The 18,466-nt window shown below is 42.2% G+C and overlaps 2 protein-coding genes across 2 annotated transcripts in view; both read right to left on the reverse strand.

The window, feature by feature from the left end:
- Positions 1–237: 237 nt before the first annotated feature.
- RAB5C (RAB5C, member RAS oncogene family) lies at positions 238–8,662 on the reverse strand. The gene is made up of 6 exons (XM_053453476.1): positions 8,556–8,662; positions 4,158–4,445; positions 1,998–2,149; positions 1,664–1,786; positions 1,044–1,137; positions 238–955 (listed from the first exon to the last, which is right to left on the reverse strand). The coding sequence occupies exons 2-6, from the start codon at positions 4,321–4,323 to the stop codon at positions 840–842; spliced, it is 651 nt and encodes a 216-aa protein (XP_053309451.1). The 5' UTR covers positions 4,324–4,445; positions 8,556–8,662; the 3' UTR covers positions 238–839.
- A 7,080-nt stretch (positions 8,663–15,742) lies between these two features.
- Positions 15,743–18,466, reverse strand: part of KCNH4 (potassium voltage-gated channel subfamily H member 4) — a 31,501-nt gene continuing 28,777 nt past the window's right edge. Inside the window, exons 14-16 of the mRNA XM_053453369.1 lie at positions 18,208–18,317; positions 17,778–17,854; positions 15,743–16,446 (exon numbers count right to left, since the gene is read on the reverse strand). Of these exons, the coding sequence (XP_053309344.1) occupies positions 15,817–16,446; positions 17,778–17,854; positions 18,208–18,317 (817 nt within the window). The 3' untranslated portion in view covers positions 15,743–15,816. The remainder of the gene's footprint in view (positions 16,447–17,777; positions 17,855–18,207; positions 18,318–18,466) is intronic.

Here is an 18,466-nt window from a genome sequence, read left to right on the forward strand (position 1 = left end):
TCACCTCACATAACAAAAGTGCTTCTGCTATCCTGAAACTGCTCTCAGCGGATACATACATATAACGGGAGCGTACAGGGCTTGTCTACAGATGTGGCAATGGTGGAGGCAGGTGGAAAGACGTTCTCTCGCCAAACAAATCAATGGGCCAAGGTGCCAGAATTCCAAAGGCTATTCAAAGTGATTCTCTTTTTACAGAAAGGCTGTGTATGCCTGACCAAAAACAAAACAAGTGTATGTGAATAATTATGTGTGAAACATATTTTATTAATATATAATATGCACAGAGACTTTCACAACTTTCTACTCTTCCAGCACATCATTTATGGATGGTTTCATGGGTAAGCTGGCCATCAGAATAGCTGCAGTATCGCTCTTCTTCCTCTCACACCCACCACTCCCCCCAAAAACACAAAAAAAAGTCTGGGCAGGGAAAATGTAGGAAAGGTTAATCAGATCATAGTTCATATTTATATATTTATATATATTTATATATTAAAAAGTGACTTAAGACTTAAAAATTGAATTAGTATTTGTACAAGAACAGAAACCACAAGAAGTGCAGGTGGAATGAGGATTTCCAACAGGACGCTGAGAGAGAAGAAATCGGAGTTGAGGAGTGGATGATAAACACAGAATCACAGCATCCATCTTAACCCCCACGAAGGGATTGAAACATGATTAGTTTTAAAGTGGATTCCAGTCCCGTCTCCATTTTGTTGGTTTTATTGTTGAAAGATTTCATTTTTATTTATTTTATTTCTGCTATTCTTCTCTTCCCACCGCTGGGTGTAAAGAGATGGGGAGAGGAGGTGGTGGGGCTGTCGTAGGAAGAGCACTCAGTTGCTGCAGCACTGGCTCCGTGAAGGAGGGCTACTTTCTTGGAGGTCCACTCCTCGATTCCTGCCTGGGGCACCTGGGGCATTTTGTGGTTCATTCTTCGGCAATTTTTTGGCTGTGGTAGAAAAGCAAATTACGTCAGATACGTCACGTGGTCATGAGTGCCCAAATATCTGCATGCAACTGTAAAGCATACACCTTACCAATTGCCATAAAGATTTCATTGACATTGATGGCTGTTTTAGCAGACGTCTCCATAAATAGCAAGCTATTGTCATCTGCATACGCCTGGGCTTCCTACAAACAAAACATTTAATATTTATAATCTGTACATGCATAGGCCGTTAAAGCTATTAACCTCTTAAGCACCGGAGGTTTTTTTTGTACCAGGTTTGCACTACAGGACCAGAGCAGTTTTTGTCAGCTCATGTAGTGAACCCCCACACCTTATATATTTTCAGCACAAGTAGGGCTTTCTTTTGAAATAATTACATACATATATAAACCATAATTACAAAAAATATCTAAAAATGTGGGGAAAATTAGCAAAAAAAAGGAAATTTTTCAGTTTCACCTACTAAAAAAAACTATAATCGGTGCAGAATGTGGTATGCTGGGAGTTGGGCCCCAATAGCGACCTGAAAACAGCTAAAACAGGCATTTTAACACCTTTGATTCAACCATTTTAGTGTGCTGTCTGCCTAGACACCTGGGCAGATAGCGGCAGCAGTGCCCCCCCCGCAATCACCACATGGGGGCATTTGTAGAATACAGAAACCTGGCTTACTTTGTCATAATGGGATTTTTACGCTTTTTTACTCACCTGAAAATCCACAGCTCTCTTGTTGGAAAGGTCAGCCTTGTTACCAGACAGAGCAATGACTATGTTGGGGCTTGCTTGTCGTTGAAGTTCTTTCACCCAGTTTTTTGCTCTTGCAAATGTTTCCTAATCAACATAAAGCATTTGTAAAAAAAATAAACACTTTTTCAATACAAAAACAAATGATGGCACGTTGTATAGAGCCAGAAGGAGGAACATACACTGGGATTGTGCGCCACTGGGGCGCCTGCTAGCACACTGGGGAGAACTTTAATTTGTGCCCAAATATTGCAAATTCTTAGGTACCGCACCAAAAAAAACCCCTTAAAATACATACCGTGTTGGTTATATCATAGACCACAATGGCTGCTTGGGCTCCTCTGTAGTACATGGGCGCCAAGCTGTGATATCTTTCCTGTCCTGCTGTATCCCAGATCTCAAATTTCACTGTCGTGTCATCCAAACAGACTGTTTGCGTTAGGAAGGCGGCTGAAGACATAAAAGGGAATATTTAACACCGACCTTTATTATTTTGGACTAACGTGAATTTCCGTTTGCATTCAACTTTACAGAGCTCTCTCATTGTCAAAAAACTATTTTTTTTCTTAAGAAATTGCAATGAGAAGAGTAAACCTTGGAATAAGCAGAATGTCTACAGACCGCAAAAGTAGCATAAAAAGGTGTGTAGTTAATGCTCATAGTTAAGGATCTTATTAGCAATTAACCAACCAAATGTAAGGTATTTGGGTGTTTTATCAATAGCTAAAGGTGGCGATATAATAAAAAGCAGAAGTTCAAGGACCACAGCACAGCCTCCCGGAGCTTATTAAACGTGGATAGCAATAACTTAAAATAGCAAAGGCTGGACCAGAGATGTACTTTTGACCCAAATCAGCTGACAACATAGATACAGAAGCTGCTGATTTCCTTTCCTATCGTATTCAGCAAGAAGAGATTTCCTGTTGCTGCAGAGGAGGGGGGGGCATGTTGGGTCACATGGGGCAGCGAACGCGTGGCATGTCTCCTTTCCACAACGACCAAAAAAACCGAAGGAAATCAATATAATCAATATATACAACATTCCTGCTTTGTGTTTCCAATAACTACATGCAACGCATTCATTTTCCTTCCAACGCTTGGTCAGCAATCACATTTATCATCAGAAAACACGCAAGCCCCTGGCTTCTACACGCGATTAATAAAAAGCTTATAGATTCTACGACCTCCTTGGCCAGTAATACCCTGATCTTTAGGTCTATACGAATATCATACGTTACAATTAACGCACTTCATTTCCTTACACTGTGAACAAGCGCCAAGGGCACCGTTATCGCATAGATTAGCCTGCGCATGCGGATTTATTTATTTATTTTTACCATGAGTTCACCTGATCTTCAGATTTGAAAGTAATACAAGGGATATGAATACAGCTTCCCGGGCTTTATGTCTGTTTTAACCTTGAGCTAAGTAGCGGTTATTTCTGTGTGTGTGAGTTTATTTCAATCAATTACTGGCAATAAAGTTTGAACTAGGAAAGAAGGAGAAGGTTAGATCGACCATTTCTCTGTCGCCCAGTCCTATGTTTACGGACTCATCATCTGAAGAACTCTGAATGGTAATGGAAGTTCTAAATGTGGTGACATTAAAATATTTATTGCTTGCAGAGGGGTTTGTGAAGAGAACATAGGATTCACTTCCATGTTTTATATTAAATGACAATAAAATAGGAGAAACGCAAATGAATGTAACAACTCCGTACACATGGCACATTTTCACTGAATATTTTTTGATAAACAAGTGTTTCTATGATTACTCACATACCTTGTTATACAAGAGATAGACACATTGTCAGCTGCTTTTTAGAAAGGATTTTATGTACCAAGCACTTGTCTGTACTATAAAACAGTCTACAAGAAGCTGGGAAAAGATTATGTCTTGCCCAAGAAACTCGTCCAAAACTCTGGTGGGAGCCAGGAAAGAGTACTTGGAGCGTATAATGAGGGTAATAGTTAAAAAAGGTATATACACAGTGTGTAGAAAGTCATTTCAGCACTGAGGGTGTTTGTTCATGTATGCCCAATGAATGTACTTTCCACATGGCTGGGTTCAGGACTGAAACCTGCCACGACCTGTCCATGTTATACCGGTATTCAAGGGCTGAGCCGAGCATCCAAATGTTTTTTTCCCTTAAATTACAGAATGAAAGAAAAAAGCAATCCATATTATATTATATTATTCTGAGTACTGGAATAAGTGCAAACGATGAGAAGAAATAGGAGTTGGGGGGTAGGGAAGAAACACTACTTCACAGTGAGGTAACCCCCCCCCCAATGATAAACGCATTCAATAGCGTTAGATCTGGCCATAGAGGCCAAACCTGACCCATGCCTGAAATCGGCAGAAGGCACTTGTCAAGAACTGAAATACAGCAGCCAGGGAGATTTTATCATTAGTGTCATAAAAAGCGATACGCCTGCTGCTGTTCACCTTAACTTACCTCCAATCGTGCTTTCTTGGTATTCATGAAACTGACCCTTCACAAAGCGAAGGACCAAACTGGACTTCCCCACCGCAGACTCTCCGAGCAGGACCAATTTAAACTGGCAGATTTTGTTCCCTGCTGCCGGTCCATTTGGTCGAGCATTTGCACCTCGACCGGCCATGTCCTGTTGTGATCAGTTGAGCTGGGACAGATGCGGTGCACGCGGGAGGCAGCGAAGGCAGCTTTGTGGCAGGAATGTTGGGCAGAGGATTATCAGCTGTATGTTGGAATCACCACCAGCTTCTGAAGGAAAAAGGAAAGAAGTTTCCTTAAAGACAGAGCAATCGTTACAGAAGAATTACCTACAGACTCTTATAAAGTCCTTAAAACAGCACTGGAGAGGAATACCGCCTTACAGAACACCCCGATATTCTATCTATACACAGGACTTTATCCTTCAAGTTATTAAAAATATCTAGGCATTAGGAAAAGTGAGTTTTTTTTTCCTTTTCTTTTAAATGATTTCCATACTTTTTCCTCCGCGGTTACTTCTGCCCCATTGTTAAGCTGCTGGTTCAGGGTTAGATAAACCGACTCGGACTCTTTGAGACATCTCAGCCTCCTCGAGGTTAAACGAGGTAGTTTTACTGAAACGCTCTGACAGGTAAAGCTCACATTTAATTGAGTTGATTTCATAACCGTGTTCGTTATTTGTGAGAACATTCACAGAAAGGGACGCTCCGGTGACCACACGCACTTTAATGCCTACGATATCCGATTAGGTCCTTTTAAAGTCACGTGATCTCCCCTTCCCAAGCGCAAAGTAACCACATGAGGTTACTCACGGCTCCGTTAATGTTATTTGGAGTCCAGCATCATCCTTTTACTTTGGGATTCTTGTTGAGGCGCGTACTGATACAAGAACACGGTACTGATGACAACGTGTGTGCAGGCCATGTACCTGACACGCACGGCTGCTTATTACACGAGACACGGAGACAAAGGTTACAAAATATCTGTTAATACAGAACTCCGCTAAACCTTTTACCTTAGAACTTTCTAACCGGAATGCTTCGCGGCCCAATATTTCCTTTAAACGTTAATACTTCCTGAAAGAGCCGTCTCCACATAGCATGCCTTACACCAAAGCTTTATTTAACGCTCTCGTCTTACCAACCAGATGAGAATCGGTGTAAATACTTCATAAAGGAAAATATACAAGATATCACAAGATATATAACGCATTCATCTATGACTAGCGTGAACTACTTCGCGAGCAAAGAGACGGGGGAAACATTGAGGAGATTTGGCTAACGGCACATTGTGGACAACAAGCATCAATACGAACAATAATGTTATTTACAATTTACTAGGATCAAGAATTCCTTTGAATGAATACAGCTGGTAGCATCGCTTCATCTGATTAAAAAACATTATTGTTATATTTTCTTTGTTTTCTACTATTAAACGAGGATATTGCCAAACAAACCAGGTGAGAGTAAGGAGGCGGCATGAAGCAACGCCGCAATTAAACGTTTAATTAAGTCCAACTATAAAAGTGAATACATTGGCTATGAATAGCCAATGGCTAATGCTTTATTTTGTTAGAAAACTTAAGATTTAGTGAGGTGTACGGGAACAGTATTACGGGGCAGGACACGAAACCTGTGGAAATATAATGTAATATTCCAGCATTTCTCAAGCCATCAGTTAAACCTGCTGGTTGGTTCGTTTACATTTAGCGCGCATGTAACAATAAGGCTTTATTTATACGCAAAAACAAAGTATGATAATATACTTATTATATTTACACACACGAAAAAGGTGACAAATTAAACCCCCAAACAGTGATAAAAAGAGAAACACGGCCATAAGGGCATTAACACAAACAGTCACAGCCACTGGTCCTCTACAATAATCTCAGCCGGTATGCGTTACAGAACTCTAATATCCAGATTGATCAATGGGGATGTCTTCTGAGGCGGCCGGATTAACAGACTAATTCAAAATAAAACAGTAATGCGCTAAAGAAAACGCATCCCTCGGCTCAATCGTTTCGCCCTCCGTGTGACTGAAGCAGCCCCAGACACGGCGAGGAAACGTGAAAGGGAAAAGCAAGAATATGAATGAATTACGGTACGGATACAGGGGGGTTAACTTTATTACAGAACCCAGTTGGATGTTTAAATGATTGGCATAAGCATTACTTGCATCTAGAACACACAGACAAAAAGTTTAGCCGCCGGGTCAATTTGTTTCCATCGATGCCGAACAGCCCTTGGTGTGAATGAATTTGGGAGGGTCAGCATAGACGTCAGCATCGCCACGGTTGGTGTCCGCATAAAAACAACACCCAATCGTTGTAAACAAACTACAACATGAATGAACTCTCGCGTGCGCCCGAAAAGCAGAGGTAAAGATCCCCAAGAGTTCCTTATGGCAGAGCCATAGGGGACCGGCTATCAGGCTGTAGATATATACCGTATGGGCAATCATTTGGCCTATTTCAGGGTACATCGAAGGGGATTTTATTTATTGTTTTATCTTCTCCCACAAACAAAAACAAGCATTTTATTAATTTAGTATGCAAGTTCAAAAAATACAAGACAATGATACACGCTGGAAACAGGGGCTAAAAAGGCATTTAATTAAGGGGGAATCATGGTCTATAGACCCCAATGAGATGATGTCACACAATAACTTTAGAAGGCTGCAATAAGGAAATGACATTGTTTCCAATCTTTAAAACGTTCGCTTTATAGTTAGAAACAGTTCCCCTTTAAAAGACTAATCTTTTAATAAAACAAAGTTGCTGAGTATTTAATAATAACGCCATACAAGAACAAGACTTCTGCTCTGACCATTCATCAGGTGATGCGGCTCTTCCTACACAGAAGCGAGCACATTCTCTAACACGTGCCGAAATCATCAGAATCAGCATTATGTCGCCACATACCAGCTAGACCGTGTATTAAACATAGACTTTATTTCATCTAACAGTTCAGTTTAAGGCTGGATTTAACCCATTGCTCGTCTCAGCTTGGTGGGAGCCGGAGTCGGCTTAAGTACTCATCCAGCATAGACCCGGCTAACGTCATACTGAGCTTAATTATGCTTTGGCCAATTCATATAACCAAAACCTCTCATTTATATTATGTTTATATATTTGTTGCCTACTTTATTAGGGTAAGAAGCGCAGACAGTTTTTGTTTTTTGTAACGTCATACTACAAATGACCGGTGCACCTCTAAAACGCAGTGACCTCTGAAGCTGTGCCATCATAAGTGTTAAGATGAACATACGGTATTTTAACCCAAAAAAGAAACTAAAAGTCTGACCCCGACAGGAAAAAGGAACATGAAACAAACAGCACAGCTTTTAGGCACGAGATCACGTTATAAAACACCTCCAAAACGTCAACACTGAACGATGGGGCAAATGAGTAGCTGGAAGTGAATTACACCATCTCAGACACGGGGAGTTTGTCATTTATTTGGAAATAAATGAGGAATGCAGTATAGGATGATACCTTTCTACGGAACGAACGTTCCTTTTTAAAGATGAACTTTCACTGAATATCGAGACGCGCCATTATTTACTTATAAGTCTGACTGGCCGGGCCACCCGGTTCTTGTCCTGATGTGAAGCGTTAATCGCTCTTTGGCCTTGTAGTAGTGAATATATGAAAGTTAAGAAGTGTGCGTTTTCCTGGCATTCCCTGTGATTATTTTTGCCCAGCTAATCACCTGATCCAGCGCAGATATGACCGGTACCCCTAAAACATGCCTCGATTCCTTGATCCACGAAGCCAACCCCCAGCATGCATTTGGGCCTCCAAAGTTCCACCTTTTGTATCCCACGGGCCAGTGTCAGCTGACAGAAACCCCCCCCCCATGTGTAACCCAATTATCCTCCACTCAGGACATAAAACCAGGCTGGCCCGTCCTGCTCAGGGGCCTGTAACATCGGTGCAGGGCCTGCCCTAAAACTGTTCAGCACCAAGAGCTGTCTCCCACGCGTTCGATTCGGGCGTCCTATTGGAAGGAAAGGGGGGTCTTCTTTATACGTTGCATTCTTTTATACACGCTCTCTCCTACCGGCCGATGTAAGGACTTTGTTGTCCGGTATACCACCGGCACAAAGCATTTAAGTTCCTCCCATTCGCAACTCTGTTGTAAGGACCGTTCTAGCGCCTATTTCAAGCCCTCTCATCTATTGCAGTCGATACCACACGGAAAATCGCTTTAGTGCTAGTAGTTAAAGCCGCAAGGCCTCCACCTCCTGCATCGGCGTCTCTGCCCAAAGACCGTTCTTTTCCCCTCCTTCCCGCGGGTATATCTGTCCAAACCTACGGCACGTACCAAACCCCCTCCCCCCATAAAGTTATACTACGTTACAAGACCCTGGACTCACCCTCGTCCCCGCTACCGTCTCCTCCTGTATGCCACTGGGGTATCTTCCTCTCTTCCTTCTCCTCCGGCCTCTACTTCCGCCTTCTTCCTCTCTCTTCCGGGTACGCCCCGCTGTCGTACTTTCTGATTAGCGTAGGGCGGAAAGCGACAATGAGATTAACCAATCAATGAGACATTCACAGGAACGCGTCTCCTCGATGCCAGTAGTGGTACACAGGGAGTGGTAGAATGCGGAAATGAGGCGGAGGATCACGGGGGTTGTAGTTCGTGGCAGCAGAGGGGGGGCTCTGAGTTCGAATTTAAAGGGAATTTAATCCCCACAGTTAAATGTATTAATGCGCATGTCCTCATATCTAGTTTAGTGTGTCATAATTTAACTACTGCATCCTCGCAGTCCACTTGTTTCTTAATTATTTTGATGTCTGCACATAATAGGGTGACCTCATCAGCCATTTTGTCCTGACCAGCAAAGTGTTATCTTTCTGTATGTGGGATGCATTGATTGGTTACTCAATGCCAACCCCAAATGGCTCTGTTTTAGACCAAAATCCCTCAGTCTCTCTTTTGTGGGAGCTCACAATGTTTGCTGGCTATGAGCCACAATAATATTCACACAAACAGCAGAAAGTATGTTGCAGTCCAGTTCCAGAAATACCAAAAGGTCACACAAAGTCTCGGTAAAGCGTCGCCCCTTAGCTCTGCCTCAAAGCACGAAAGTGCTGCTCTTTGAAATGTTAGATATGGCTGGCCATTAGGCACACCGGTCAAATGCCGGTAGTGCCTTCCGCTCGCCGATACGTCCATTCAGGCGGCTGATAGTCCTTTAGTGTGTTGCCATATGCAGGATACTGCATTTAAACCTTTAAAGAACTTAAGGAGTGCTGGATACTTGGCGCCGCCTGCCCCCCTACATCATGCAGATGTTTGAAGTTGGAGACCCATTGGTTTAATGGTCAAGTCTGTGTCTTTAATAGAGAAGAAATCTTGGTTCTCCACGACGCGCACATTCTTGACCTCTTCCTTTCCCTGTTGTGACGTACTTGGTTATTGTGCAGCTCAGGGGTTCTCCATCTTGGAGCAGAAGACAACAGGGGTTCTCCATCTTGGAGCAGAAGACTATCAGGGGTTCTCCATCTTGGAGCAGAAGACTATCAGGGGTTCTCCATCTTGGAGCAGAAGACTATGTGCTTGGATTCTTGCCCAAAGTCCTCTAGATTTTAACCTTGCGAGGAGGGCCACCTTTACCTAATGTCTTGGTTTGTCTCAGTGTGTCTGAGTTTTGTCATACCGTTTGAATGTATGTACTATAGGACGTGGTGACCTAATTGTTGGTGCTATATAAATGAAAGATAATAATTATGATAATGTGCCTTTTCAGCCCCACTTTGGTCTCATCCACATCCCATTCACACTACAGCCTTGTGAGTTCCATCTCACTCCTGTCTTATGGCCATACCTGGGAACTTTTGGGCTCCTGCTGCTCCGAGCCTACCTTTTTGGGATGCAGCCAGTACTACCCGCTGACATCGTGGATGGTCCCACTGACATCATAGTGAGTCCTGCTGAGGTCAGTGGGCGTTCCAAATGCTTCTCTTCCTCTGCGGATCCATCTGCATTATTTTAGTGTGTTGCAGTACTTGGGCAGCAGAGCTGAACCTCTCTCTCTCTCTCTCTCGGTTATGCGCAGAGGCCCCGGCCTGTTGCAGAAGTACGACACCAAGGAGTGCACGGAAGAGGCCAGGATAAAGCAGGGGAGAGTCGGGAGATGAAGAAGGAGAAGAACAAGAGGCAGAGAAGAACAAGATGAGGAGCTGCTTTGTAAGTGGAGATACAAATTTCGTACAAACGAAAAGGCAGGAAACTAAAGTTGTTGTCGGCAAACAAATTGACCAAAAATGAAAAATGTGTCCGAATCACTTTTTGTCTAATATTTATAGCGTGTCTGCATAACACAGCGTAACGTTACATAAACTCTCGATGCGATCTACAAACAGAACAGCAGGGAGCTCCCTTCGGCAAGGCATGGTTTTGTGGCATTATACTGGAGTAACACATATTATTCAGATTAATGGATGCTGCACCCCTGCGTGTTATTAGATGAGAGTCGGTTTTTATACATTTTATTTTATCATCTTCTGTGATATGAATCTGAATGTAGATTGGATTCTCATCATACATCATCATCATTCTCTTACTTGAAATGAGTGCGACTCTCTGCTTAACCTCACAAATACCCCTTTCTGTTACATTGTCTTTCTATGCTCCAGAGAGCTGCTTAGCTCTGTCCGCTTCAGCTTGGTGGCCTGTTAGCCTACTTAGCAGGCTAGGTTGCCGTGGTGCCAAATGGTAGCTGGCGGGGTTCAATCTTCAACCAAGCCATTCGGATAGAATGTTTCTAAATCACATACATTCAGTACATGCTTGCAGGCATAGGCTATCAGGTCTGGAAGGGTGGCCACCAAACTAGGGGCAGATAACCCTGTCAGGCGATGGGAATCCCCAATGGCCCACTGCTTAATGAGCCAGTAAAGCGGGAGATCTCCTCTGCTGGCCATTTACACAACTGGGGACTTCCTCCCAGCATGCCGTTCACTGGCAGAATACCGGAATATGACATCATCCTCCCGTTAAGGACAATGGCAGCGCTGAATTGTATATTTTGTGTGCTTCAAATTCTTGAAGCTTATCTCTGATTTGAAGCTTTATCAGTCAGGGAAATTAAAGATTGAATGAAGATATTTTATGTATTTCAGAATCGCTAAAATAAATGTAGGCATCATACAGTTAACAAGCGCAAGGAGGATTATCTGACAAAACTGACATCTGAGACTGGCAGATGGAACGGAAAGTTAACCTTTTCAGCCTACAAGATATGAAATAGAAGAAGAAATGATATCCCTTGAGATATAGATAGGGACCCAGGTGTTAAGGTCCTCAATAAGCACAGGAATATATTTATTGCTGTCTTATTATCCTTGTGAGAAGAACATTGGGTATTATACCTTGTCACGGTATCCATATATATTGTGAATAATATATTAACCCTCTGCACATTCACAATGTATTTCTCTCTCTACCCATGTACATACAGAGATAGAAACAGATATAAAACATCCGGCCAAAACATATCCTCACACCATGTTTTACTTCATTGTGCTTGTTACTATTTCTCTTCCGAATATTTATCGATGTCTTCTGCAATTACATTATTTTTAGAAATCTTCTGTTCAAAACCTATTTTTTTAATTACAGAATCAATGAAGCGAGCTACCCTAAATGGACAAAAGTATTGGGACACACCTCCTAATTATTGAATTCAGATGATTCAATCAGACCCATTGTCACAGGTGTATACGATCAAGCACCAAGCCATGCAGTCTGCATTTACAAACCAAAATGGGTCATTCTGAAGAGCTTAGTCAATCCAAGCGTGGAACTATGAGGGGCTTAGTGCGCATGATGTGGAAAAGTCGCCAGCGCTCTGCTGATTCTGTAGATGAAGAGTTCCAAACTTTCACCGGCGTTAATATCGGCACAAAAACCGTGCGGCAGGCCCTTCGTGGCTTCGTGGCTTCGTGGAACGGGTTTCCCTGACCTAGCAGCTGCATGCAAGCCTCGCATCACCAAGTAAAGCGCGCCGCCGCTGGAGTCTGGAGCAGCGTGGAGTGATGGATTACGCTTCTCTGTTAGACGGACTGATGGGCTGACTGGACTGTGCTGTCACGTGGAGGAAGGATAATGGTAAAATATATCATGTTTGAGATTATGATGAAATAAGCCGTACAGTAATTCTTAGGGGGGGATTTTAACATCTTTGCCTATGTATGACATACACCTTACATTTTGAAGCTGGGGTGGTAGGGGTTAATGTACTCCATTTATGTGAAGAGGAAAAGCACATGAAAGCAGAGAACAAAGGCATCCTTTTCTAGCACTCCCAGTACTTATTATCAGGAGGGAAAGAGAGCCTTAAAATTAGCATCAGAATAGAAGATGCGATCACACTGGGACGCGCAGGACCGGTGCTCTCGTCTAAAACGTCCTCTTGTAATATTTTTAGTTCCCTAAGGACCAAAATGCGTAAAGCCGTTTGTGATTTGCCATTTCCCAATATTTTCTAACATTCACCATTTTTGTTGTAACAACACTTCTTGGCTTTCAAAAATACAGTAAATAAATATATATTTTCTCTGTATATTAAGGCGGTGAAACATCTAACATCCTGCTGACATGTATGTCATAAGCGTTGCGTGTGCACATCATGCGACCTGCTTGTAAACCACTTTCTAGCTCGTCATGGCTTCCACTGAGGTCAGTGCACAAGCAGAAGAAAATTCTGGAAACCCAGCAAAGAGTGGGTTTGTCTGGGACTGCTCATATCTGGTAACGAAGGGGTTAATTGTCTGAGACTGCTCATGTCTGGTCTTTACACCCACATGAGTTGCCAAACAGCTTGTCTGCTCCATCTTTGCACCCAACTGCTTGTGTGCGCCATATTTGCGCCAAAACATCTTGTCTGCGCCATCTTTGTGCCGAAATGACTTGTCATGACCCCCAAACAGCTTGTCTGCCACTAAAAACATGATAAATTCCTGGTGGTGTGAAGGGTGGGCCATCTGGGGAGGGGGCCCAGACCATTTGTTCTGTAAGGGCTCCCCAAAAAGTCTGATGGCGGTCCTGGCAGTACATCATAAGGATAGCATTATATCGATCGCGGGCCTTCCCGTTTACCTTTTTTCAAGTTCACAATACACATATCTCTGAAACACAATAAGTAACTGCGCACAGCGCTGCGTTATCCATTTTTGCTCAACAGCTAAGACCTTTTGATGTCTTCCTTGTGTGTAAAAATAGACTTTTTATTTCACTTGAGATATACAGCGTCGGGCTGTTTATATAAAAGCACATGCGCATGAATAAGAGGCACAGTAATTAACGTTACATTCTTGGATCTCGTTCTTCCTGGCAGCATTAACGCATTCACTGCCTGCATCTGACAGTTCAGTTTTACCATTTCAGTTCTTTAATAAATTCCAATAATAATATACATGCACATCACTGATTATAAAATCCAGTATTTTTTCTTTAACAGGTATTATGTGAATGCAAGTCTCTCCAAATATTAAAATATATTTTCTAGCGTTACGGTGTTTAAAAATGTATTTTATGGGTGCACTGGGTTACCGCATATACACTCTCTAGCTTATTTTGGCACCCGGTTATAGATTTAAATACCCGTCACTCCTACACGCAATTAAAACACCCACCCCTCGAACCCACCCTACAAAGTTATGTAGAATAGATGCCAGGCACCAGTAAATATCATTAAGCTATACCTCTTAAATGATACGCAGGGGTTGCCCTATCATATAACTAAAACGAGTCATGCTGCCTAGGGGCTGGAGCTGGTAAGGTGCCCCCCCTGTGATAAATATCTATGTTAGCAGGCGAGTGCATGCAGCAGGGGTTGTCAGAAACATAGTTTGCCCAAGGCTGGTCCCGATGTGTTTCATAGTGAGGTACGTCTGATGTTAGTTCTCCATTATTATCCCACAAATTAAATATTAACTGGCCCCAACCTATCGTGTAAAACAGTCTATGCTCATGCGCAGTGTTGTTCACTACTGGACCCAATGTGGGCAAAACGTGGCTCATAGATCAGCTCCTGTGAAGCATAATAAAATATGCCAATGTAACCATGTAATGTAGACTGGATACAATGTGATAACAAAAACACATACATGTTGTCAACTTTGCTACTTTTCTATGCAAAAATTTTAAGCAAAAGACTGCCCAGTTGTGGGGATATCTGGCCGATGCTCTCCCGGCCCAGCATTACCACGAATAAGTCAGCAGCGTAACATCGCTGTGTGCGAGCTGCATTAAGGATAGGCTGAGGCTTCTCCTTGGCAAGTTTTGTGTGACTGTGTGTCTGGGTAAGTTAGTGTGTGTGTGTGTCTGGATATGTTAGTGTGTGTTTGTCTGGATATGTTGGGGGGTGTGTGTGTGTCTGGATATGTGTGTGTCTGGATACGTTAGTGTATTGAAAATAGGGAGAGTTCCACGATCTTATGTGTAATTTGGGAATTGTACAAACATCTGTAATTTAAAGGCACAGCTTAGATATGAAATAAATCACACAAATTAAACCTTAAAGGTTCCATATGCCAAAGGCTACATGACGTTCTTGTATGTAGTCCATCATACATATGACTTAATATGTTACATGTTACAACATAATAGTTGTTGTATATGGTGTCGTATTTTTAAGGAAGATATGCATGAAATTGTGGTTGTGTCTCTTAGTATTTTAATGTGAAACTGTGACATTCGATAATGCCACAGCACAGTGTTAAATATTCAGAAGCCTATGGAACTTTAATATATAATATAATATAATGTATTATAATAATATAATGTAATATAGATATATATATTACACTTCCTACAAGAGCCCATTTTGATAAGTGCTCTTTTAAAATCGGAGTGCAGGTAGATTAACTTGGGCAGTTCTTTGGATTTAAGGCAAGGGTGTGGAAATACCAGCCATGGTCCGGGGTTTCACAATATCCTATCTTGAGCATATCAGCACAATAAAAATTGTTGAAATAAACTAAACCACTTGTGTTCAAGCAAAGATATACAGAATTCCTTGTCTGTATGCTGCCTGTGATGCCTTGAGTTTGACGCCCCTGAGCTCTTTGAGGGCATCACTCTAACTTTTGGGTTGATTGATAAACAAAAAATGGTAAAAGCTAGTGAACAAGGACACGATATTCAAGCTGTCACCGGATTTTAGAAAAGTGGTGTAAATATCTGCTAAAATGTTTCGGTAAAGATACCGGATTGAAGAAAGTACACCAGATCTTTGCTCCCACAGAAACGGATCCTGCCAACATCTGCATGTCTTTCATAAAGCAACGAGAGGATTTGCTTGTTTCATACAAAGCCCTGGAAGTGAGCGTCTCTTCAAATCAAACGTGGCTTATATAGAACCATTCTGCATTAATGATGTGAAGAGTGCTCACCTTTCAAATACTAGGATCAAAGCCTGGTGAGATTAATATACAACACCTCCAAGCCCCTGGAAAACAAATGCCTTGCTAAAGCCTTGGAAAATTGGAAAAATAAGAACAAGGCTGCTGCATGCAGCTAAATTAGAAGAAAGATGTTTCTCAAACTTTTGGCGGGTTTAATTATTTGGAAATGTTCCTCCTCCATCTTGCCATACATTAACCCAAAGCGATCAGTAGAGCATTGACTCAAGTCTGCATTGTGTCTTCCCTGATGGAAGATGTCTGAGGTGAGCTGTTCGTTGTGGGAATGGTGCTGAAAGCGTGAACGGAACTCACAGAGGTTAAGGGATGAGAATGCCAGCTCATCCCGGAAGGTTCTGACACTGGAAAACCATAGCTGGCAGTCTGGGGGCAACGAGGCAAGTCTTCAGATGGCTGTATCAGCCTCACCCTCTCTACTTCTTCTGGTGAGAAGGGTGTCCCAGGTGGACATGTGGTATTAGTGGGAATGTAGCAGCAGTCTCTTGTAGCATAGAAGGCTTCTGTATCGGCTGGCCTTGGGCACGTATCCGGAGAGACCCTGGGTAAATGAACTTGATTGTAGGTACCATCTGAAGCCATAGGTGAATGGCCAAGTGTTCTTGGTATTGTGGATTCCTGCAGCAAATGCAGGGAATGTGAAATGGGATAGCCTGGCCTGGGCTGCTGCTCGTTATAACCCATGTGGGCACCAGGTGGAGTGGAGACCACCTGGACGGTGTAGGGACAGGGCAGGGCAGGGCTGTACTGCTGGGCAGCCAGCAGAGCTTGAAGTAGATGCATCATGTGCTGGAGTTCTTTGCTGAGCTGCGACACTTCCTGGTTTAGATTGTTTATCTGCAATACAGAAGAAAATAACTCTGTAACCGGCCGATATGTCACAAAATAATCTGCTAAACTATATATTATATATATATGATATACGTGGAAAGCTGCAAATTATACTTATCCCTTGGGATAAGTTCTGTTACTTCCTACAGAATCCCCTCCTTACTTTCCTTTCTCTTCTATATCTGTACTATATAGTATACGGCACATACAATCCTTAATATTTCCGCATTATTATTATTATTTAGGAATACAATATTTCTTATCACAATATTTGTTTTAAAAAATCCATCCCCGTGACTTAACCCGATAAGAAACGTGTAACACTTTGATAGGGCTCTCCTTTTTACCCTTTAAGCAGCTGATAAATGTACGTATATGGAGTCACCATGCCAACCAAGACACTCGCATTTCCATTAAAGGGAAAAGATGAATAATTTAAGATTATTGTGGAGTACGTGTTGTTACGCATTGTGTGTCATTCGTTCTATTAAATGATGGATAACCTTGATATTTTGCTCTTGCGTGTCACGCATTCGTGTTTATAACTGTTCATTTAATGTAAAAGGTAATTTATCCTCCGCATAACACTTTCCCAATAAATTATCCAAATAACTTGCAAGCAAAATCCTACGCTGGTGAAATAACGGTATTTGTCATGGCTTGATTTTGTGAGTTGTATGTAGGCATCAGTGCAGCGCTGTAGATATTAGACGTGTGAATGGGCCCACAAAGGATTCGGAGACATTTTTTGGTTTATTTTTGGCCCACTTAATATCACATCACATAAATTATGTTCTTTGCCTGTTTTGGTTCAGCAGAAAATTCTGGGGCATTTTTAATTTGTTGGCCGGTGCCTGGGACTCACACTCACACTCTGTCTCGTTTGCTCTCACGCTCTCTAAATATTCCCTTTTTTTTATCTGCTCTCCAATTTGCTCTCTTTCTCTGCATCCCCACAGACATAACCCTGCGGGAACCTCCGCCGAAACGGCAGCGCTTTCAGTAACGTCCTCTCCCCTGTGTGTGAAGGGAGAAGATGGAAGATGTGGAAGTGGTCAGCAGAAGTCAGCAAAGAAGGTAGGGAAACGGAGAGAGCTTTGTTTTCATGCGATTTATGGGCAGTCTGTCGGCAAATTTGCAATTCCTACAAATCCGAATCACAAGTCTAGCAGATATGGTGGTCCTCTTGGTACATCGTACCCTTGGTTGATTAAGCTTTGTGGTATTCTGCCATGAAATTTTAGGCTGAAATTCATCACCATCAACGTTAGCGGAAAGGTTGCTGCTTTTCTACCATCACAGATAACATTCTGTTTAATACATTTATAATCTCTCACCTCTTGGTTTAATCTACAAATGTTTTGCTTTATTTCTTCTGCTTCAGCTGCCAAGAGTGGGTTAACCAGATTTATTCCTAAATCAAAATACAAAAACAGTGCTGTCACCTGGCCTGTGAGTTCGTTGTCTTTAGCATTAATCTACTCCTGCTGATGTTTACGCTATTGTCTGACAGTTTAGTAAATGTTAACGGATAGATAGATGGATATAATGTGAAACATCTTTTTTTTCATTTTGTCATATCATATAAGCAGTACAAACTTTTAAACATTATTAACAATGGCGTTTTTTTTAATACAGAATGGCATTAAAGGGTAATACCCGCTTTTTTGTGCACCTTTACGTGGCTAAGACAGTGGAAAGGGTTCTGTAAAGACACTTTGGTGAAGTTCTCTGGGCCGTGATAGATAACCCTCAGGCATGCAATACCTGCTGCAGGAGACTGTTTGATCGGAGATCTCATCCTAGAGTTGTCTATGTTGAATTGAAAAGTTTGGCTCTCTGAGACATCTCCACTGTCCTCGATTCCATCGACAACCCTACAGATGATATACAGTAGAAAAGATCATCATATGTAGTCACAGAACAGTCACATGACATCAGTCTTATGTATGATTACCCCAGTAGAGAACACAAAAGTCAGTTCCAGACTATTCCGTGTTGTTTTCGGGCGAATATTCGTGTTCAT

Source organism: Spea bombifrons, chromosome 13 (assembly GCF_027358695.1).
Source record: "Spea bombifrons isolate aSpeBom1 chromosome 13, aSpeBom1.2.pri, whole genome shotgun sequence".
NCBI lineage: Eukaryota > Metazoa > Chordata > Amphibia > Anura > Pelobatidae > Spea > Spea bombifrons.